Below are 23380 nucleotides of genomic sequence, written 5' to 3' on the forward strand. Positions count from 1 at the left end.
TGGAGTTTGTGTGTGTGTGTTTCCCCTGGGCACTGCAGCTTCCTCCCACAGCCCAGAAACATGCCATTCATAGTTTCAACAGGAAAGTTTACTTCCTGGATGTTCAAATGTAATCATGGTCGTCAGAAATTCTAGCTTTTTGACAATTTTACAGTTTCTAAGAACCACAATTACATTTGTGTCCAAAATTCATAATTGTAACAGTAAACTCTGCCCAACACAAGAGACCCTTAGCTCATATGTTTTTCATAGATGCTGAACAATAAAATAAAATAAAATAAAAAAGTATAATTTTTTTATGTATTATTAAACATATTATGCTATTTTTGCTGGTAAATGTGTGATTGTCGGTATCAGAAATGTCCCTGCTGACATGAAAGAGCTAAAAAATACCAGAAAGCAGCTCAGCTGTTTGCAAAGGGTAGTCTCTTTAATGGACTACAAGTATACTGTAGAACAGGGGTTTCCAAATCCAGGTTTCAAGACCGGTGACTTACTAAAAGTGAGGCAGCAAACCTGGAAGTTTATTTTGTTTAAAATCTAAATATTGTAAAATTAAAATGTTCCAATTTTGTTAGAAAAAGCATTTATTTAATATACTTCCTACACTCCACATACATAATCAGGCGTGTCGAACTCCAGGCCTTGAGGGCCGGCCTCCTGCTGGTTTTTCAGAATCTCTGAATTCCATCACTACTCACTATATAGAGCGTTCCCTATTTTGTAATGCTGTCCGAATCTACAATTCCAAAATTAAATGCCCTAAAAATTTCCCAGAAGTCTTTGCGATAACCATAGTGAATATAGACCACAATGCAGTGCGTTTAAACAATTTTTGCAGAAAAAATATGTTTAGATGTAATTTTTAAATTCACTTTCAGTGTTTTCATCATTCGTCATAAATAAACGTTGTGAAATGTTGGTATTGATTCAATTTTCGGTGTTTAGAAAACAAACAAAAAGTAGTGAGCATTTTGGACAATATGTAGGACGGCGGCCCTCGAGGTCCAGATTCTGACACCCCTTTTTATACTTGTGCTCACGTCTACTTACTAAAATAGACTTCAAGTGGACTACTTCTTGGTAAGGGAGCTTTTGAGTTTGATCTCCTCTCCTCCGACAGGACACTTTGGAGTACAAGAAGAAGCAGAGGCCTCTGAAGATCCGGATGCTGGATGGCACGGTGAAGACCGTCATGGTGGATGACTCCAAGATCGTCAGTGACATGCTCATGACCATCTGTGCCAGGATCGGTCAGTCTGTGTCGCTCAGTCCTTTCCTGAACCTCTCTTAATCATTTTGTGTGTTTTTTTCTTGTTGTTTAATTCAGTTTTTACTTTGACCCCGTTTGGGATGTAAAGTGTGAGCTCCACTCACGATGATCTGTGCACGGCAGGCATCACAAACTACGATGAGTACTCGCTGGTGCACGACATTGGTGAGGAGAAGAAAGAAGAAACCACGGGAACGCTGAAGAGGGACAAGACTCTGCTGAGGGACGACAAGAAGATGGAGAAGCTGAAGCAGAAGCTCCACACAGATGACGAGCGTGAGTGAGCAGTCAGAGTCCAGCATCGTCCTCTGCTTGATTAGGTTATCCAGCTTCACTCTCCACGGTGGGAGACTTTACGCTGATGACATAAAATAGAAGCAGCAGTTATGCAGACATAGTATTCCTATGAAATGTGAAACAACACAGGAATACATTTCATTGCAGAATTTAGAAAATATTGTCAACATTCTGCTTTATAATGTTCAGCAGTTATAGCAGCACAAAGTATAGTGATGCAGTTTATTGATATTCCCCTATTTTTACCAGATTTACACTTAAAGTGGAGGAAATAACTAATAATAAATAAGATTTATAGGTTTGCTCCCTTAAAAAGAAATTGATAGAAATTGACTGTTATCCTAATAGTAGGTTTCAGGTATCTTTCACATTTCAGATGAACCATTAAGATGACAGACTGTCAGTTTCTCTTTAAGTGGGCAAACCTACAAAATCAGCAAATGTTCAAATACTTGTTTCCTCCTCTGTGTGTATTTGAACTTGGATAAACACAGTTTGATTTGTGATCGTCATCTCACTGCCTGCTGCTGCTCCTTGCAGTGAACTGGTTGGACCATGGCAGGACGCTGCGGGAGCAGGGCGTGGAGGAGACAGAGATGTTGTTACTCAGGAGAAAGTTCTTCTACTCAGACCAGAACGTGGACTCAAGAGACCCGGTGCAGCTGAACCTGCTCTATGTTCAGGTTGTTGTTGTTGGCTGTGTGCTTGTAGAAGAAAATCCTAAAATATTGACCTTTCTTGTCTGACCTTTCATTCCTTCCTGCTGTTCCGCAGGCTCGGGACGACATTCTGAACGGCTCTCATCCGGTCTCTTTTGACAAAGCCTGTGAGTTTGCAGGCTACCAGTGTCAAATCCAGTTTGGTGACCACAATGAGTCCAAACATAAGCCTGGATTTTTGGAGTAAGCTTCAGCTTCATATTTGTTTCTTTGGTCCCACCTGTCATTCTGGATTAAACCACATTTGTCCTTTCAGTTTAAAAGAGTTTCTACCCAAAGAGTACATCAAGAACAAAGGAGAGAAAAAGATCTTCCAGGTACCAGAAGAGATTCTATCACGTCTCATTGGTTTAATTTTTTCTTGCATGGCCAGAGGTTCTGATTTGTCTGTTTTTCTGTCCTCCAGGCACATAAAAACTGTCAGAATATGACAGAGATTGAGGCCAAAGTCAGCTATGTGAAGCTGGCCCGCTCCCTGAAGACCTACGGTGTGTCGTTTTTCCTGGTGAAGGTAAGAGGAGCTTCATCATTACACTGCTGATAAAACAAAGAGGATAGAGAATTTTCTCTTTGACTGATGGCGTTTTTACATTTGTCACTATCACTGATCAAACATCATCTGGTTTTTCGCTCGACACTGTCTGTCTCCCAGCTGAGTGCCACCTATAAATCATCTGTAACGTCTTTATTTAAAAGTACTTCTTAAATAAATACTACTGTTCAGAGGTTTTCCTATTTTCAGAAGAAAAGCACAATTTTTTCAATGAAGATAACCTTAAACTAATCAGAAATACACTCTATACAATATTAATATGGTAAAATCTTGCTGCAAATGTCTGGATTTTGGTGCATTATCTACATAGGTGACTTCAGGTCTATGTGTCAGAGAGCTAAAATATGATCAGAAAACTCTTGTGTAATCATGTTCAGAGAAGCTGCAAAATTGACCTTCCTTTGAGAAGGTTGAGTTTCTGGAGCATCATATTTGTGGGGTTGATTAACGCTTAAAATGGCCAGAAAAAAAGAACTTTGTTGTGAAACTCACCAGCCTGTTGTTCTTCGAAATGAAGGCATTTCCATGAGAAAAATTGACAAGAAACGAAAGATTTCCTTCAGCGGTGTGTAATACTCTCTTTAGAGAACAGCACAAACAGGCCCTAAACCATTGTAGAAAATAACGTGGTGATAAGTAAATTAGAATCGCCAGCTTGAGAAATCGACACCTCACAGGTCTTCAACTGGCAGCTTCATTAAATAGTACTCACAAAACTCCAGTGTCAACATCTACAGGGAAGAGGCGTCTTCGGGAGCAGAGTGGCAAAAAGAAAACGTTAAATATGAGCGATAGAACACAGACATTAGACGGAGGGAGATTATTTCTAGACTTGTCAATGTCTCGACAATATTTTCTCTTCGTTTTACAACTCATTTGGCAAATAAAACTGCAACTTTTTATGGAAAACACAAAACTGCGGGTGACCTTAAACTTTTTAACTGTAGTGTGAATAAAATACATTTAATAAAAGTCTTTCAGGAAGAACAATACTTTCTAACTGTACGTCTTTTTCTAAAAGTAAAACAGATCATGCCACCTGTCTTTTTTCCCCTCCATCTTTATTTTTACCACATGAACTGCTTAACCATTAGCTAGCCATTAAAGACGTGTTTTGCGCTCTTTTAATGTTATTTCTTTAACAGAAACTGCTGATGCGGTGACAGTAAACTGCATTTTGCTGTCACACACAGAGGCTTTTATGCTATCTAGTTCCTTCCAGACAAACACACCCATTTCCACCACTTTTTTTTTTTTTTTTTTTTTTTGCTTTTAATGTATTTTAATACCACACACAGTGCAGAGACGGTTTCCTCTTTATCGAGAAACAGTCTGCTGTGAAACTTTTGTCATCTTGTTGTCAAAATTAATCTTTCTGTTGCAATGTGCTGTGTGGAGCTGGAGATAGGAGTCTCTACTTCCTCTTTCCGAGTCTACATCCTCCATTTAAGTACAACAATTTGAATTTAAGAAAAGCCTTCACTTTCACAGTACTGTGGTTTAACGGTTAGATGGAGACCTCAGACTGTAAAACAGATTAAGAAAAATATATATTAATTGCATTTTTATTAGGTTTTCTGCAGCTATCTTTAAATTTCTGCTCAGTCTAAAGTGAAATATTTATTTTAGACCAATTGAAAAGAACACAGAGTCCTGCGTAGTTATGATGTCAAACTTTATTGTGTTTAAATGCAAGCCATTTTGTTATAAAAGTGCAAATTTTACATACAAAATCCCCAAAACTGACAAAACTGTGCTAGAGGGAGCAAAAGTTTCCTGCGAAACTTCAGCAGCAAGGGAGCAACTATGAAACACTTCATATGTTGGATTAAAAAGAATATAAACGAACAGCTGAAATTTTTTTAGAAACAGACCACAATCTTTTAATGTAAATATTAGGGTTAAGCATGAAAGACTATCATCAAAACTCAGAGCATTCTGAGGAAGTGAGTCTTTAAGGGTGTATTCAAAACTAAAAATCCTTTCAGGTTAGGCAGACATTTTGAATTTGAATTAACTCTGTAATTTCCACATTTTTTGAAGTTAAAAGGTTTTTTAAACCTTTAAATCCATGAACACATTTTACAAAATCCCTTTTTTAATGAAAAATAAATAGTATAAATTATAATCCTTTGGGTGATTTGTTAAGGTTTTGTTCACAACAATGTTAGTTAAAGAGGCAAAAATATTGACATGATTTTCAGGATAAAGCACCTTATTTACCCACTGTCTCAAATTTGATCCACACATTTCTAACACTCTTTATAAATGTTTATAAAGAATTACCTATTAACACATTTAGTATTCTTTCAATATAAAAAGTACTAATTAAAAAAATATTACCACATGATAAGTTATTCTCACCATAAAGTTTTTAAAATTAGCAAAACTTTTTCCCGCCAAAAGTGTTTTGAAGTTTCATGGAGGCAGCCATTTTGAAATGAGCAGGAAAAGTCCTTCTACTGCCCCTAGTGGAGTGATGATGAACTGCAGGGCAGAAAACACAGGCCAAATTATATACGATGGGTTTTTAAGGAAAGTTTGGATGATGTTAATGAGAAAGAGGTCTCAGAAATGTGTGTTTCAAATATAATACATATGGTTATTTTTTTTATGTACAAGTTTGGGTTTATTTTAGATATACTATATAACTGTTTGAGAACCACGGTGTCTGGCTATTGATGCAGCGGCAACTATTCAGTGGTTTTGCTTTGCTGTTTCGCTTGAATAAAAAATATTGCTTGCAGATAAACCCAGCAAAATAGCACTGAAGCTCCATCTAACAGTCAACACAGAAAGCCTGTGTGATTTCAGTGTTAAAACTGTCCCTCTTCTTCATTCCTGCAGGAAAAGATGAAGGGTAAGAACAAGCTGGTGCCGCGTCTGCTGGGAATCACCAAGGAGAGTGTGATGAGAGTCGATGAAAAGACCAAGGAGGTGATCCAGGAGTGGAACTTGACCAACATCAAGCGCTGGGCAGCATCGCCCAAGAGCTTCACTCTGGTAAGTTCATCATCATCAGCTCTGAGCCTCTGTAATGCTGCTAATGGAACAAGTGAGGTCTGAATTTAAGCTGCTTAGACATCAGCTGATGTCTAGCTGTTTATTTCTTGGTTTAGTAGACCATAACAAACCACATGCATCAGAACACCTTTAATGGTCCATGTTTTCATTTAATACATCTTCGATTTCTGTTATTTAAGAGTGAAAGTAGCAGCTTAATTAATGGATTAATGCCAGTGAATGTTTACACTCTAATAAAAGCTGAAGTTCTGTCATCTTGCTGTTCTGGAGCATTCAATTAATGGTTAATTCACCATTAATTTGTTAATTGGTATTCAGTTAATTGACCATCAGGAAAGAAATCAACCAATTTAAATTCTGTTTAAAAATCAAGCAAATGTGAAAGCACAACTTCATGTCAACAGCACATCTGTGGGTATTCAGGATCCAACAATTCTGTCAGGAACTGGTGTTGAACCCAAAATGCAAGAGACCAGGCGAGGTGGCAGAAAAGGAAAGCATTTAATAAATTAACCAAAACATGACCAAATCCCATGGAGAACCAAAAATGGTGACTGAATAGATCAAACGACTTGACTAGGATAAACTAAAAAACAGACACTTAAATAGACTGAAGGTAATTAACTGAAATGAAGACAGCTGTGAATCACAACAAACCTGAAAATTATGTGAATAAAGGACAATTCAAAACAGAACAAAACCCCTAACATAACTGACAGAAACCAAAGCCATAAGGGTCGGGGAAAGATTCGGATTTGGCTTTTGACGAGCCATTTTTTGTCTGCAGCTACTGTGATTTTGTTTATTTTTACACATTCTCACACATTTTTTCCATCAAACAACAGAAGCTCTTGTGTTTGTTCCACTTCAAATGGATTCAACGTGCCGGAAAACCAGACGGATCATAGCGTAGCAGCACGCCATGCGTCAAAACGTCTCCAACAATGAGGCGCTGCTTCACTGACAAAGCAGCAAACAGAGGAAATTGTTGTCTCTCATATTATTTACGTTTTTTAGGTTATATTCTGAAGTGTAACTTCACAGTGAAGATGCTGAGGTGCAGGTTAAGATCCTTGTTCATGTTGACAGCGTCAACAAAAGTTGACATAAAAAGCCATTAAAATGTATCTACATGTGTTTCTGAAACGGAGAGCTTCTTGTTTCCATGTGGATGAGTGTATTTTGTAGCAGAGCAGCTATCATCTCACTTTCTAAACTGTCTTTTTTGTGTTTGATTTGCTGTCAGGACTTTGGAGACTACCAGGATGGTTACTACTCTGTTCAGACCACTGAGGGAGAGCAGATCGCTCAGCTTATTGCTGGTTACATTGACATCATCCTCAAAAAGGTCAGTTTTTGTATCAAAACTGAGGTTTAAATATACATATATATCTCAAAGAATAGGAACCAACGTTGTCTATTTGTTCTGTAACTGTAAATTAATCAAATTTGGTGGTAAATTGCAACTGTATTCCTGCTGTTCTTCTGTCATATTCTTCTAAAACTGCATTTTCTTCTCATTTTAACCCAGAAAAAGAGCAAAGATCACTTTGGGATGGAGGGAGATGAAGAGTCGACCATGCTGGAGGACTCTGTGTCGCCCAAAAAGTAAGAGCATCTCTGAAGCCTTGAGCCAGGTTTACTCATAGTAGCAATTTTGTTCTGTTGTGGCTGATAAAATTCAAAACATGTACGTTCCCTCACATGCATAATTCAATTCCCACGTGGACACTCCACAAGGGTTTAATGACCGAGGCTTAGCTCTCCGGAAACGACCAAAATATTTTGCCCTTTTCAACCAGAGGATAGGAAGTTGAAAGTGACAGCCATGTTCATATAGGTCTCCTGTGTTTAAATAGAATTATATTTTTATTTTAGAAGCTTTAAAGGTGTGTTTTAGTACAAGAAAAGTGATTAGAGTTAGTGTTCTCCTGCTTTTGATCAGTCAGAAGGGAAGACGTGTTTGTTATATTTAGATCTGCATTGATGTTCTCCACACTGGCTTCCTTTGGCCCCGTTTATCAGATGCACCGCCCTCCACAACCCCTCTCTCTGAATTCTTCTAACCATGGGGACTGATGCAGCAAAACATCACGTACATCATAAGTGCGTGTAACAGACTTTATAAAAAAGTGTTTCACCATACACTTACCACACACACCAGAATGGTACGTTCCATTTTCATGACACGAGTCTCAAGGAAACCACAAGACTAGTCATGATGAATTTTCTTGTGCAATTAATCAATCATGACGTGTAATTATTTAGTCTATTTTTAATCAAACCTAATGATTGCTGTAAAAAGTTGGGATGTGTACTGGCAAAAATCTGGTGCTATGATACGTATACAAATATATCCCTACTGTACCAGAGGAATTTTTGAGTATGACTTAGTAAAAACCAATTAGTGCATGTCTCATAACAGCAACAATTCAATTTTATCTATATAGCCCAGTATCACGAACCATTGTCTCATTGGGCTTCATACCAGTAATGGTACAGAAGCAGAAAGTCGGTCATAAAATATGAACAATAGCTTATTGCTAAACTAAACAGGCCAAGCTAAAGTGGTTATCCCTGCCCTTAGACCCTCCTTTTCAGTAAGGAGATACTCCTAAAAGAATGGATTTCAAGGAAAAAAGACAAGTCTACATGACGGAGGAATGCTGTCCAAGGATGGACTATTAAAGACGAATTATCTTATCTAACTCTACAACTGTGTATCTGAATAGAGTTAGGGCAGATAGGACTGGGAGGCAGCTTATGTGTGTGTGTCTGTGGGAGGGGGTGTCCACAGCCATGATGAGCCAGAGGCGTGGTCCACAGTCAAGAACAGGAGCACAGACGATCCACCAGGAATCTGAAAGAGAAACAACACGTGAATCACACTGCACCAAAAGCACAGATAGCTAAATAGAATAAATACTAATAGAGGAGAAGTAAATGAGAATAGAGGACAGAACTACAGTGCACCATACTTTTCTCAGCTTCAAACTTCTAGCAGTCTACTAAACAGAAAGCTTCTTGTTTCTTCCTGGTTTCAGTCTTCTCGTGGTTATTAAACCACGAGTAGACTGAACCAATGAGACTAAACATTTAGCACAAGCTGGTTCTTGCAAGATCTTGTGGTGTAGAGCGGCTCAAAGTGCGTTCTGCTTCCAACTAGTGGTTGGTGGTAAAAAACAAAAGTAAGATGTTGAAGGACACACACTAATAATGAATTAAATATTGTTTTGTCAGCATTTTAAATCAATACAAGTTTCGCCAAATGAGACATTGTGATATATCACCGAATATTTTTCTCTACACTCCTAATAAAAAGCCTTATTTTGAGGTAGTTTCATTTAAATTTGTGACATAGTGGCACAGTAAAAGATACAAAATACATATAAAAAAGTGGCTCCATTAAGTTTTCCGACTTTTAACCTTTAACAAAAAAAATTTTAACACAAAAAATCCCTTTCTGGGCAATCCAAAGTTTTATTATTAATACCATGCGATGTACTTTATTCCACAATTTACAACTGAACACCACATCTGGCTTTATATCTTACATAATACAGCAGTGGCTTTGGTTTGTTCTGTTAAGAACTACAGTCGCACATTGATGATGTCACAGCAGCGACGTAGTGTGGACACGGCACGTGCACTGAGAGTGATGTAAGAGGCATTTTCAGCATAGTTTAAATAAAAGGCTCATGCAAGTAAACAGCTGGGCCTTTGTTTTTTATATTTGAGAACACAACAGTTGATAGAGATTAATGTGATTTAAAAAAAAATCAATAATAAAGCGCTAATTTGTCTGTAATATATTGCTATTAACTCAAAGATTTGACTCACCAGATCAACCACTTCTTTCTAAACCCTCTATGGGCCCTGACAACCCAAAACATGCCTCACCAATACAGTAAACCACATACAGGATCATGTGACTTCAGGAATTAACTCTGATGTCCCGACGGTGGAAGGAAGCACCCATGTCACTTCCAATTCAAAAGAATAAACGGAAAACTGAACTGTTCTGTAGCTTTCTGAGCACTTTCTAAACACCAACGTGGGACATTTCTGGCAAAAGAAATGGACTTAACTTAGAATGTGTGACTCACATCAGTTTGGACGAAAGCATTTGCTAAATGACTAAATTTAATAGTCTAAAATAATCATTTTTTATGTACAACTTAAATCACATTTCAAAGTGTGTATGAGAACTCTTTTAATCAAGAGTGCATATAGAATGAAAAGAAAGGAAAAGAAAGATATTCTTCTGATTTGTTGTAATTTTCTTTTTTTTCCAGGTCTACTGTTCTGCAGCAGCAGTTTAACAAGATGGGTAAGGTGGAGACGGGCTCGGTGGCTCTGCCCGCCATCATGCGCTCCGGAGCCGGAGGCCCAGAGAGCTTTCAGATGGGCTCCATGCCTCAAGCCAAGCAGCACATCACAAGTGGACAGATGCACAGAGGACACATGCCTCCTCTGGTACCGCACGACGATCCTCCATCACGACACCTTTTCTGATTTAGACCACTCTGCTCTGTTCTCCATGTTCACGTTAGGTTCTTTCCTTCAGAAAAAAGTTTTTTAATCTGTGGAGATCAGATCTGTTATTCTGTGCTGGTTTTTCCCAGATGTTGCTTCAGATCAGATAACTGTATAAAAAGCTGCACAAAGGGTGATCTATGAATTAAAACATAGCTAGTATTAAAAAAAAAAAAAACATTAGAAATCCTGGTATGACGGCAGTGAGATGTAACACACATGATTGACGCATTTGTGTCCACAGACGTCAGCGCAGCAGGCCCTCACTGGAACCATCAACTCCAGCATGCAGGCGGTCCAGGCTGCACAGGCATCGCTGGAGGACTTCGACACTCTGCCCCCGCTAGGAACAGATGCGGTGAGGTCACAAACATGTTCAGTCCAGAAGAGGATCAGGAGTTGATAGAAAACATAGAAACTTTGACTTAAAGGGTAACCAAACATTGAAGTTGGAGGATGAGCCGCTTTCAGAATCTACTGGAATGATCGTGTTAATGCTTGAAAAGTTACAGTAAATCAATTAACATAAACACTGGAGCTACAGTGTTAAAGGTTTGATTAAAGGACCCCTCATAATTAGCTGTGGGAAAACTCAGAAACTGAAGTTCTGTTTCTGTTTTAGGCATCGCAAGCCTGGCGCAAAAACAAGATGGACGAGTCCAAACACGAGATCCACTCTCAAGTCGACGCTATCACGGCGGGCACGGCCTCCATGGTCAACCTGACTGCAGGTACTGAGAGCCAATGGGTTTCTATCAGCTCCTCTGGAGCGTCACGGCTTGTGGCAGTTTCAGCAGTCTGTTGTCTTGATCTTCTTGGATAGAGAGCTGAAGTTTGTAGTCAGAGCAAGACCAGAAATCTGGGAGAGGAAAGCCCTTCTTCAGACAGAGATAGGAATCAGCTACTACAACGGCTGGGTTTCATTTTCAGTTTTTGCCGTTAGTTTGGAGTGCTTATTATCCCCTTGATAGAAATATGCATCAAACCACTTCTGCTTCAAAATTACCTTAATTAAGCTTCGACATTTTTGTAAAAAAAAATTTTAGGGCCGGGAAAAAAATAAGAAAATTAACAAATGAATCGCAAAAAATTAATTAATCGCCTTTTTTTTTTTTTTTTTTTTAGTCAGAGTATAGAGTATGATTATTGTCTGCAAATAATCATACTAGGAAATCACATGCAAAATTGTACATTTAGAATGTTTATTTTTTTACCCTTTTTTGGGTCTAAACGTTTTTGTCTACTTTTACATTTTCAGTATTTTCAATTTGAAAGACTACCTGCTTGCTTATTTGGTATCATTTTAACCAACCTCACCTATGTAACACTACTTTACTTAGTTACTTTTCTGTTATTTTCACACACTTAGACATAAAATTATGCAAAAACAGAAAATTCAGGATTCGTTTTGCTGTGGAAACCTCAAAAATGTTTAACAAACATAGAACAACATAGAATGAAAGTTTTAGGTTTATTTTTATGAAAACAACAAGAATAAAATTTGTCCAAAAACTAATTAACATTTTTTGGGATGAAAATACAAAAAGAAATTCAGTTTAAAGTTACATCAGCCAGCTCAAAAAATGTGAATTTTTCCTGGAATTCTGTTTTTTTTCAGCTTTTTTTTTTTCTCATAAATTGTCTTCATTGTTGTATGTGAAAAATAATAAAACAATGGCAATGAATAATGAATACATTAATTCCTCAAGGGGTTAAACGAAATCTTCTTCTTTTTTGTCACTCTAAAAAGCTACTTCTTGTCGTGGACTCTGAGGATTTATGTGATTTCCGATGAGACAAAGTTCCAAACTCTAAATCCGCCGTTTCGCTCAGGTGACCCGGCAGAGACGGACTACACGGCGGTGGGCTGTGCCGTCACCACCATCTCCTCCAACCTGACGGAGATGTCAAAGGGCGTCAAGCTGCTGGCAGCCCTCATGGAGGACGAAGGGGGCAACGGGCAGCTGCTCCTGGGGGCAGCCAAGAACCTGGCCTGCGCCGTCTCTGAAATGCTGAAGACCGCACAGCCTGCGAACACAGAGGTAGACGTGAGTGAGGCTGTGAGGAAGCTGCTGTGTTCCCATTGACGGATCTAAATCGAGGATCTCTTTGGTTTTAGCCTCGTCAGAACTTGCTGCAAGCGGCCGGGAACGTGGGTCAGACCAGCGGAGAGCTGCTGTCCCACATCGGAGAGACGGACACTGATCCACAGTTCCAGGTGTGTGTTCTCCTCCTGTGATGTCTCTATGACAGCGAGGCTCCAACTGTTCAGGACAGAAACAAACAGAGGAATCAAACATTTTGCTGCATTCATGACCTTTTGTGTAATACTTTCCTGTGTAATGATGTGTTTAACAGCTTGGACTTAGAGGAAGTTTCAGGGCAGCTTCCAGGAGAATGTCCTCTAATTACCAAATGCCGGTAACAAGCGTGTCGATGGGGTCAATCACAAAGCTCTGGTGCCTCTCAAAAATGAGATTCCTTTTCTTCCTATGAATCCAATCACAGGATGAGACTTGTGTACATGAAATCCATCACACAAAAATACTTTTTTTTTCTTGTTCGATAATTTTTAATTAATTCAGAGGATTTCTTAAATCAGTGGACGCCAACCCGAGCGTTGCAGACCAGAACAGTCGATACCAGAGATGGAAAAAAAAAAAACCAACACAGTCTACATCTTCATGTTTTATTTATAATGTGATTCAGAGGGAAGTTTAATTTGAAAGAGCTAGCAGATTATCTGCATCACATCCGACTCATTGTTGAGCCACTCGGTCACAAGTCTTACATTTTTATTTTTATGTATTTATTCATTTATTTAGGGACATTGCACATTAAAAAGCATTGCTGCCGATGTACCAGAGTTGGCTCGAGAGCTATTTTTCATCTGCTGTCCCTGGACTGATGGTAAAATTGTCTACCTATGAAAACATAAAGTTTTTATCCATCTGCTACTTTCTTAAAGCGGCTACTCAAACCACTAAATCGAAACGCCCAAGCTAGCAAAGTTTACAAAAAACAAACGGACTGTATTTTCCGGAGTATAATAAAAGATGTCTCATCAAGAAGAAGAAAACCATGCATGGAGTATACGTCACACTTTTGGGAGAAAAGTCTGACGTTTCAGAACAAATCCGCCAAGCCCAATGTAAAATAAATAAATAAAAGAATACAATTTTATTTATTTGTATAAGAAAAATATCAAAGTTTAAGAGGAAAACAATCAAATTCTCCTCCGTGTTTGTTTTGGACGCCACTTCTTCTGCCGCTGACAGTAGCAAATACTTATGGTCAGAAGCAGTGCCCTCTAGTGGTTGTTAAAGGGAACAACCACTAAGGGACAACCGGTGTTAACTGAAAAAATAACACATATATGAGCCTGTTTATGTCTAAAAAAAAAACCTCCACACAAAAAAGTCACTCCTGAGTACAAGTGGCACCCCTGGCTAAACTATTAAAAAACTGTGACTTATTCTCTGGAAAATAGCATTAAAACATATTTTTATTTCTACAAATATTTAGTCTTTTTCTCTTCATGATACAAGTCTGCAGTTTTCATTTTTAAAATAAATTCCACAACCCTCACATTTTTGAGATGCACCTTTGTCTTAAAGTTTAATTACTTCATAGTTTGGGTAATCTTTGTTGGTTTTCCTTGAATCATCCGTCTGAAGGTGAAGGCTGTTTCTACCATTCAATGATTTTTAAAAACCTGACAATCAAAAAGAGAATCATTTCTCCAGATTTTTAGAGGCTGGACATGATTTATAGCCGATTGTCTGAAGATCAGAGTTCTCCCTGGGTGGAAAAAGTGATCCGGTCTGTGTTTGTTGCCGTCAGGATATGCTGATGCAGCTGGCCAAAGCCGTGGCCAACGCCGCCGCAGCTCTGGTGCTCAAAGCCAAGAACGTGGCCCAGAAGACGGAGGATTCGGCCCAGCAGAACCGAGTGATCGCGGCAGCCACTCAGTGTGCTCTGTCCACATCTCAGCTGGTCGCCTGCACCAGGGTGAGAGGGTCTTATAACCGCCGCCACTTCTACTTACCTGTGTGATGATGGTGTTCCTCTGACTCTGGCGCATCATCACTGATTTAGACTCCTTACGCTTTCTTTTAGGTGGTGGCTCCAACCATCAGCTCTCCAGTGTGCCAGGAGCAGCTGATCGAAGCCGGCAAGCTGGTGGCCAAGTCCGTGGAGGGCTGCGTGGACGCGTCGCAGTCGGCCACTAACGATGAAGGCCTGCTGAAGCAAGTGGGCGTGGCCGCCACAGGTGTCACTCAGGCCCTCAACGAGCTGCTGCAGCACATCAAGCAGTACGCCAGCGGAGGCCATCCCATCGGTCGGCACGGGGAAGCCACCGACCGCATCCTGAACGTCACGGAGAACATCTTCAGTTCGATGGGAGACGCTGGTACGTGAATTTATTTAAACCTTCAAAGTAAAACCTAAACAATTAAATCTTTTACGATGTATAAAAACGGACCAAATATATTCAACTGAGATTTATAAATCTGTTATTGCAGCTAATGGGGGCGGGTCTTCTAATTATGATTATGTCGTTTTTTTTGCCAAAATCTTTAAAGGGTAGCCAAACAGTGAGCTGTAGGCTGACTCCACCCACAGCTGAAATTTGAAAATCCAGTCAGAGGGGCGGGGCTTAAGGGCAGGACTGTTATCATTACAGGAGCTACAGATCATGACATGGAACTTACTCAGACTGAAACTTACATGGTTTGACCAATCACAAAATTCAACTGTAATAGCTCGATTCAACCTGTAGGAGGCAGCACACAGACGGTTTTCAAGAATTACATTATTTTATTTTAATTTATCAAAAATTTGGCAATGACCAAAAGACAGCACTTTTAAAGCCCCATTTATAGAGATCACCATCCAAAAAAAGTTGATTTAGGGTTTGGTTACCCTTTAAAACCTGTCGATTTCTAGGACGTAGTTTCTGCAGAGCGACAGGAATTCATTAGAAATTCACCTCTAAGTTGTGGGTGAGACACAGAGCATCCCCGCCCCTCTAGCATTCCCCGTTACTGAAAGTTCTTCGTTTACACACTCATCCACTAGCTTACAGCCCCTCACACCCCCAAGCTAGCATTACCAGGGAGCTTATGCACATAGCCAATGCACTTTCTACGTCACAAATACCATATATTTCCTAAAGTATGTTTTTCATCTGCTCCTAATTCACAATGATTTAAATTAAGAAATACTAATTTTTGCAATTTTAAGCTTAATGTTCTTTATACATGCCCTCCATCATCAGAGAAGTGCTACAAGAACCTGTTAAAAACATAAAAAACACATTTTTTTATTAGAGTGGTTTTAAAAAATATTTTCTTATATGTGTGTTATTTTGTAACTAAATATATCCTCCCTGAAGTACTCCATTTAATCCACAGGATCAGATGGTCTGACATGATTGAAAACAGGAATCAAAGGATATTTCATCTTATTTCCAAAAGGATTACTCTGATCATCACTACGGATTAGTGTAATCTCTTGACAGTTTTCCATTGCTCTCCTTTACCTTTCTGTCCGTTCTAACTCCAGGTGAGATGGTCCGTCAGGCCCGGATCCTCGCCCAGGCCACTTCCGATCTGGTCAATGCCATCAAGATGGACGCAGAAGGCGAGTCGGATCTGGAGAACTCCCGCAAACTTCTCTCTGCCGCCAAACTGCTAGCTGATGCTACTGCCAAGATGGTGGAAGCCGCTAAGGTCTGCCTCTCTGGAGATCACATCGCCATGATGTTTTCATCTGCCAGCTGTGTGATTGTTGTTGTTTCCCTGCAGGGTGCAGCTGCAAACCCAGACAGTGAAGAGCAGCAGCAGAAGCTGCGAGAGGCTGCTGAAGGGCTCCGCATGGCTACTAACGCCGCAGCCCAGAACGCCATCAAGAAACGACTGGTCAACAAGCTAGAGGTACAGCAGCTGAACGCTCTGATGAAGATCAGCATGAGCGTTACTCACCTGATCAGTCCATACAACACACTTCCATCAAAGACTTCCAGTCTGAAATGATGAATCCAGCTGGAAAAAAGTTAATTGAAGAAACAGAAGAAAAAGTTTTTCCCTAACGATAACAATATTTATCGTTATCGATTATCGCCCAGAAAATATTTTATTTCTCATATATTTCTTGTTTTTACAATTTTATTCATAAGAGAATGATGAAAGTTCAGTTCCTTTAATACAAATGTAAAAATTTGGAGAGCTGCAAATAGCAAGTGTTTTTCTGACCCTTCAAAATAAAAGTCTATCACGATTCATATCATTATCGGTTTATCGCCCAGAAAATCTCTTTCCCTCATTTCTTCTGTTTTTGCTCCAACAATTTTATTTAGCGAAGAAAAATGGTCAAAGTTCAATTACTTTAAAACAAATGTTACAATTCTGAGACCTGCAGAGAGCAAGTGCTTTTCTGGCCCTTCATAATAAAAGTCTATTGCAATAGATTAATTCCTCTATCGCGATATCTATCATTATCGTTTTATCGCCCAGAAAATGTTTTTTCTCTCATTTCTTCTGTTTTTGCTCCATCAATTTTATTTGGAGAAGCAGACTAATAAAAGTTCAATTGCTTTAAAACAGATGTAACAATTCTGAGAGATGCAGGTAGCAAGTGTTTTTCTGACCCTTTAAAATAAAAGTCTATCGCGATAAATATCGTTACCATTTAATCACCCCCCCCCAATTTTTTTTCTCCTATTTTTTCTGTTTTTGCTCCAACTATTGTATTCAGAGAAGAATGATAAACGTTTATTCCTTTAAAAAAATGTTGCAATTGTGAGACCTACAGATAGTGAGTGTTTTTCTGGTCCTTCAAAATAAAAGACTCATTCCTCTATCAAGAAAAAGTTATATCGCGATATTTATTGTTATCGTTTTATTGCCCAGAAAATCTTTTTCTCTCATTTTTCTGTCTTTGCTCCAACAATGTTGTTAGAAGAAGAAGCTGCTGGTGGGATGACCAATCAGAGTTATTTCCAAACATGTTGGTGTCTGATGACTTTCAATCGTGTGTCCTGACAGAATGCGGCCAAGCAGGCGGCGGCCGCTGCCACTCAGACCATCGCCGCAGCGCAGCACGCGGCCTCCACCAACAAAAACCAGGCAGCCCAGCAACAGCTGGTCCAGAGCTGCAAGGTGAGTCTGCATGCATCACATATAAGGATTCTTGCTAGTTTATTTTGTTTGGTTAAATTAGGGCGATATAAATTGTTTATCACAATATCTATATCAGGCGATAACGATACATATATATATATATATATATATCACGATACAAACCAAATAACTGTCTTTGTGAAATTTGAATGCTTTGTGGACCAAAATAGAAATGTGTAATCATCAGCAGGTTGTTTAGATATAAATATTTATTTCCTATCATGATTTGAACACAAGTTTGATCGCGATATATATCGTTATCGTTTTATCGCCCAGTCTAACTTGAATCTATCATGTGAAATACAGTGTTGTGTTGTCACAAATGAGGATTTATGGCTGTGCGCTCCTCTTTTATTGTGTTTTGATTAATAGTGTTCACTCTGTTCAGCATTTTTCCACTAGGATAGAATGACATCCTTGTTTTCTCCTCACTGTTTCTGCTGTCAAAGAGAGCTTTTCTCTCCACAGTCACTCTTTGCTCAAGAAGTACACAGTTCCCTCATTTTTTGTGAGAGTTACATTCCTTAGATAAATCTTGAAGTAGCATTCTAGATGTTTTAACTCCTCACCACACATTCTATCCACTTTTCTCAGACATTTTCACACTTCTATCTCTTGTTTAAACTCTCAAAGTTCAAATACTTTCAAAAAACTCTCAAGTCCATATTAAAATAAGTCCAGGATTATAGAATAAAAAACAAAGATCTCATGATTGAAGGTTTATGTAGATCTGAAGAGCTACACGTATCTCTACAGAGGAGTTGAGTGATCAGGTCTCCAGCCAATCAGAACACAGTGTTTAAGAATAGAAAAACGGGTTTAAAATTTATAGAAAAAAATTAGCAAAATCGCAATACAGTAATGGAGCACTGAAAATCTTTGACTAAAACAGATTGGTCACCTGTGAAGGATATTTTTAGACCGATAAACCAATTATAATGAATTTAGCTAAGTTTGTTGGTTCTTGCCTTTAGTTTTGCGGCTTGAACCTTTAGGTGTGACCTACAAACAAAATTAAAGTGAATAGAATTCTAAATTTGATGATCAGGTGTGCATTTGTGCGTCTGGAGTTTTTAACTCTCACACTGTTGTGTTTGTGAGCAGGTCGTGGCAGAGCAGATCCCTCAGCTGGTTCAGGGCGTTCGCGGCAGCCAGTCTCAGCCTGACAGTCCCAGCGCTCAGCTCGCCCTCATCAATGCCAGCCAGAACTTCCTGCAGGTACAGTTCCTGCACCTTCACACCTGAGCCGGAGCTGCACATCCTCAAGCGTTTTGAATCCAGTTTCTCACTTAGTTTACTCTAATAAAGCCAGTGTGTGTGTGTTCCTCTCCTTTCAGCCAGGAGCAAAGATGGTGACAGCCGCCAAAGCCACGGTTCCCACCATCAGTGACCAGGCCTCAGCCATGCAGCTCAGTCAGTGTGCCAAGAACCTGGCCAGCGCCCTGGCAGAGCTGCGCACCGCCTCGCAGAAGGTAAAGCTCTGTCTGGCTTTCCAGTGTGTTTAGGGTTAGAACCTCCTTTATCAGGAACTCATGAGCAACAGGTGGACTTGTGACTCTGCAGTCCATAAAGCAGCAGAATAAATCCTGAACGAGCACTGATGAGGAGTGAGTTCATCTCAAATGAGCTCCAACTTTAACCTCAGACAAAAAATATAGACATAAATTGGACTTTACATTTCAGTTTAATCAAACATTGTGCTGTTTATCAATGCTGGTATTAACAACTCGTCACTTTTTGTTTGAATATTATTGTTAAAGCCTAAATTTAACTTTTTTGATACCCTAAAATAACTATAATTGATATGTAAATTGATAAGTTTTAATTAAAAAAGCAATTAAAGAATCAAATCTGCAATCTAAAATTCAAAACCCAAATCATCCAACAGGTAAAATCAAGTATTTTTTCCCAACTGAAATGTGGATACTGTGTGTTTTACAGTTTTGACTGAGCTGTGAGGTGTGTGTTGTTGCAGGCTCAGGATGCTTGTGGTCAGCTGGAGATCGACAACGCTCTGGTGATGGTCAGAGATCTGGAGAAAGACATCCAAGAGGCAAAGGCTTCTGCCCGGGAAGGCAAGCTGAAGCCGCTGCCAGGAGAGACGGTAAAACCGAGGCTTTCCTTTCTCATCGTCAGCCTAACCTGTAGACCACAACGTCAGAGGAAGTGATCCAGTAAACTCCTGTGTGTTGTTTCTGTCCAGCTGGGGAAATGCTGCCAGGATCTGGGCACCAACACCAAGGCGGTGACCTCGGCGATCGCACAGCTGCTGAGCGAAGCCACACAGGGAGACGAGAACTACGCAGGTGGGTCCAACAGAACCAGTTGTTCTGCAGTCTTTGAGGCACACCACTATGGATTCAAGCTTTAGAAATTGTTCTGTTTTTTAGCTTCCTGTCGATTCTCACAAAATTCAGTTTGAAACAGAGCAGAAGAACTGGTTAAAGGGTTTTTACAACATGAAAGTACTGACATTTTTTATCCCATTGATTACATTTCCACAGTTCTCACTGTAATGTTGCCTATTGCTAAAGACCGTGTCACAGAGCCACTATATACTCTACATTTTGTACATTTTCCACAGGTAACGTTTTGTTTTTTTATCAAACATGCGTGATATAAATAATTCATGAGTATAAATTGCGTTCATTATTGATGATGGGTCTTTACATGAATTTGGTTTTAAGGTGTTCAAAATTTTTGGCTGGTTCAGAATTACAAACATTTTACGTAGTTTATACGCAATTATTTCTTAAGTCTTGTACAATTGTGCATACTTTTTGGAATTTGTGAGTTTCCACAACTGTTCTACGTATGTCTAACAGACTTTTCTCGTATGTAACACCAATGTATAACTTTATATTGCACAAACGGCGAACTTATTATGTCAAAATTACGTAATTGATGCACAAGTATGTGCAAGTATGTACAAATTGTGTATAAATTAGGATTTGTCCATTCACATTCTTGCTTTGTGCATGTGTAATCTAGGATTTGTGCATAACTTTGGATTTGTGCATGCGTATAATGTGTTGTGTGCATAAGTAAAAAATTACAAAATTAAAAAAAATACAAAATACAATTTAAATTACAACAGCTTGAAACTAGTTACACACAAAATTATTTTGAAAATATGCACAAATCACCAAATAATGATTGCTTAAAGCAGGCATCATAAAAAACTGTACACCAGCTTCTGCTTGTGACCGACTGACCCACTGGAAATGTAAAGTATGAGCTGGTATCTTCCTGCATGCTAACATCCCTGTACTGTGTCTGTGTACCCAGGTATATCCGCCAGAGACATGGCTCAAACTCTCAAATCCCTGGCTTCAGCTGCCAGGGGAGTGGCTGCCACCACGGATGATCCGGCGGCCCGCAGCGCCGTGCTGGACTGTGCCGGGGACGTTCTAGATAAGTCAGCCAACCTAATTGAAGAGGCCAAGAGGGCCATCGCTAAACCAGGAGATGCAGAGAGTCAACAAAGACTGGCCCAGGTCAGAGGCCAAGAGGGGAACGGGGAGGAGTCTGTAGCGAGCAGAAATGTCAACTCTGCTTTATTCAAATTGTCAGAGTTCAGTTTATTTTACTTAAAGGGGCCATACCATGATTTTATTTATTACTTCAGAGGGAACTGTATCCATATAAATCATCTTATATTACCTTTGGAACACTAAGAAACAAATCATTTATATAATATTTCTTTTTTTTTGCGGTCTCCTTTCATACCCGGAGGTGAAACGACTCGATTTCTGAGGAACTGCCTTTCGCTCCTTGTGGGTACCGCCCATTTCATAACGTCATCCACATGAACATTTCAGAATTTATTGAAATAATGACTTAATCCCCGAATCAAAAATCCTCTTTGCTTGATCTGTTTACCTTTCTGTTGTTGCTCAATAAATCAAGTTTATCTCCTAATTTCTTCACTCGCCATTTCCTCCAGGAAATAGCCTGCTCCCTTTCTCCTGCTGTCTTCCCAATATCCCCCGCCAGCCTGCGTTATTCTCGGATACATTCAGGATCCATCCCAACATGTAATGGAGATACCTCGTCAGCCCACCGCACGAAGTTTGAATGCTGAGCCGAATGAGAGTTTCTGAGCCAGCTGCACAAGAGCCGGGGTGGGAGGCACTCGTGAATCTAGCTGATCACCGCTAGCTCGAGCTGCTAGCTTTGCGGCGAAAGTGTTTGTGTTAGCCTGGGGGCGGAGCAGACTCTTCCTGAAAGGGGCGGTCTCACATTGCTCGTTTTCGTGGGTATGGGAGGAGCTGCTGTTGAGAGTTCAGGTTTTTAGAGGATTACTCAGAAATACGTGAACTAATCAAAATATCGATTTGGGGTTCTTTATAGTGAGGAATGAACAGTATAATAAGCTCAAAAAGTGGATTTTTCATGGTGTGGCCTTTTTAAGATACTCTAACAACATATTAAAATTTAAGTTGAGAACCACTAGATATTTCTCTCAAAGTTTGACAATAAAAAGATCAAAATCTGTGGGTCACTAGGATTGACTGTATTTGAGAACTGGACAGAGTGAGTAGAAAATTGTTTACTTCCGGCTCAAATGAAATAAATTAGATTACCTTTTGTTTTGCAATAAGAACGTTGTGATGTTGAAGCCAGTAAGTAGTGATTGGTCCAAGTCTGTTTTAGTCATCGTTTCTATGGTAACCACGCTCGCCAATCAGAAGTGAGCTAGTTGAAGTCCACAGCCCTGACGCTTGAAAGTGGGCTCTGGAGAATCTGTCAATCAAACTTTTGAAGCCAGCAGGACATAAGATTGGCTAGTAGATAACTTGAATAACTAATACTATATGAAATAATAATATGGAAAAAAAGGTAATTTTTAATAACATTAAAAAAAATGTGTTAGATCAAGATTAATCTGACAAACAGAATGACTCAGTAATAGCTGTTTATTTCTCTATAGATGTCTATGGTATTTTGGCTTCTTGGAGCCAGCAGGTACTTCCTGTTTGGAGCGCTGGGCGGGAGTCAGTCCAGCTCTCATATACAGTCAATAATAAAGACAAGGATCAAAACTGGCACCAGATTTGTTGATACACTGAGACTGTAGTTAAAAAAGAACTACTTCTGATCATTTTGTGACTCTGATTGCTTAGACTAAGACAGAAGAACTTCTTGTGTGTGTGCAGGTGGCTAAGGCCGTGTCTCAGGCCTTGAACAGGTGTGTTAACTGCCTCCCTGGTCAGAGGGATGTGGACAACGCCATCCGCACTGTGGGTGAAGCCAGCAAGACTCTCCTGGCTGACTCTGTGAGTACATAGATGAGCCGTGAAGCTCAGGATCTTAACCAGAGGATATTTGAGAAAAAAAATTGGGAATTTTGAGTTAAAAAAATATCCAAACATTTAAAAACCTCTACTTAAGATGATGCTCTATGAGACTAAAAGTTATTTTATGTTATGTTTTGTGACTCAAATTTATTCTTCATTTTTGAGTATCCATGAAATAAAGTCAGTCGGCTTCTGACTATCAAATGTATGTTTTCCATCATGTTTTAACTACCTGTTAGAGCCTCAAATCTAGCTTGAAATCCTCAATCCTCCTGTTCTCTTATGGCAGTTCCCCTCCAGTGGGAAGAGCTTCCAGGAGCTTCAGGCTCAGCTCAATGAGGTGGCAGCGGGTCTCAACCAGTCCGCCAACGAGGTGGTGCAGGCCTCTAGGGGGACCACCCAAGACCTGGCCAAAGCCACCAGCAAGTTCGGACAGGACTTCAGCACCTTCCTGGATGCTGGTGTGGACATGGCCGGAACCTCTCAGGTCAGAG

At 39.6% G+C, this 23380-nt stretch overlaps 1 protein-coding gene across 2 annotated transcripts in view; it reads left to right on the top strand.

The window, feature by feature from the left end:
• tln1 (talin 1) overlaps nt 1-23380 on the top strand; it is a 77378-nt gene that overhangs the window by 21606 nt on the left and 32392 nt on the right. Inside the window, exons 5-31 of one of the 2 annotated variants that reach the window (XM_024299011.2) lie at nt 1124-1253; nt 1397-1549; nt 2111-2253; nt 2345-2472; nt 2546-2606; nt 2696-2800; nt 5690-5845; nt 7113-7214; nt 7398-7474; nt 10162-10342; nt 10647-10760; nt 11025-11133; nt 12236-12444; nt 12522-12620; nt 12761-12823; nt 14246-14413; nt 14522-14816; nt 15971-16137; nt 16213-16341; nt 17452-17565; nt 18691-18804; nt 18924-19058; nt 19562-19690; nt 19790-19892; nt 20875-21083; nt 22746-22865; nt 23176-23373. In XM_024299011.2, coding sequence (XP_024154779.1) covers nt 1124-1253; nt 1397-1549; nt 2111-2253; nt 2345-2472; nt 2546-2606; nt 2696-2800; nt 5690-5845; nt 7113-7214; nt 7398-7474; nt 10162-10342; nt 10647-10760; nt 11025-11133; nt 12236-12444; nt 12522-12620; nt 12761-12823; nt 14246-14413; nt 14522-14816; nt 15971-16137; nt 16213-16341; nt 17452-17565; nt 18691-18804; nt 18924-19058; nt 19562-19690; nt 19790-19892; nt 20875-21083; nt 22746-22865; nt 23176-23373 — 3711 coding nt within the window. The remainder of the gene's footprint in view (nt 1-1123; nt 1254-1396; nt 1550-2110; nt 2254-2344; nt 2473-2545; nt 2607-2695; nt 2801-5689; nt 5846-7112; nt 7215-7397; nt 7475-10161; nt 10343-10646; nt 10761-11024; nt 11134-12235; nt 12445-12521; nt 12621-12760; nt 12824-14245; nt 14414-14521; nt 14817-15970; nt 16138-16212; nt 16342-17451; nt 17566-18690; nt 18805-18923; nt 19059-19561; nt 19691-19789; nt 19893-20874; nt 21084-22745; nt 22866-23175; nt 23374-23380) is intronic. The other variant, XM_036214428.1, reaches the window with a different exon arrangement.

The sequence above is a fragment of the Oryzias melastigma genome, linkage group LG12 (genome assembly GCF_002922805.2).
Source record: "Oryzias melastigma strain HK-1 linkage group LG12, ASM292280v2, whole genome shotgun sequence".
Lineage (NCBI taxonomy): Eukaryota > Metazoa > Chordata > Actinopteri > Beloniformes > Adrianichthyidae > Oryzias > Oryzias melastigma.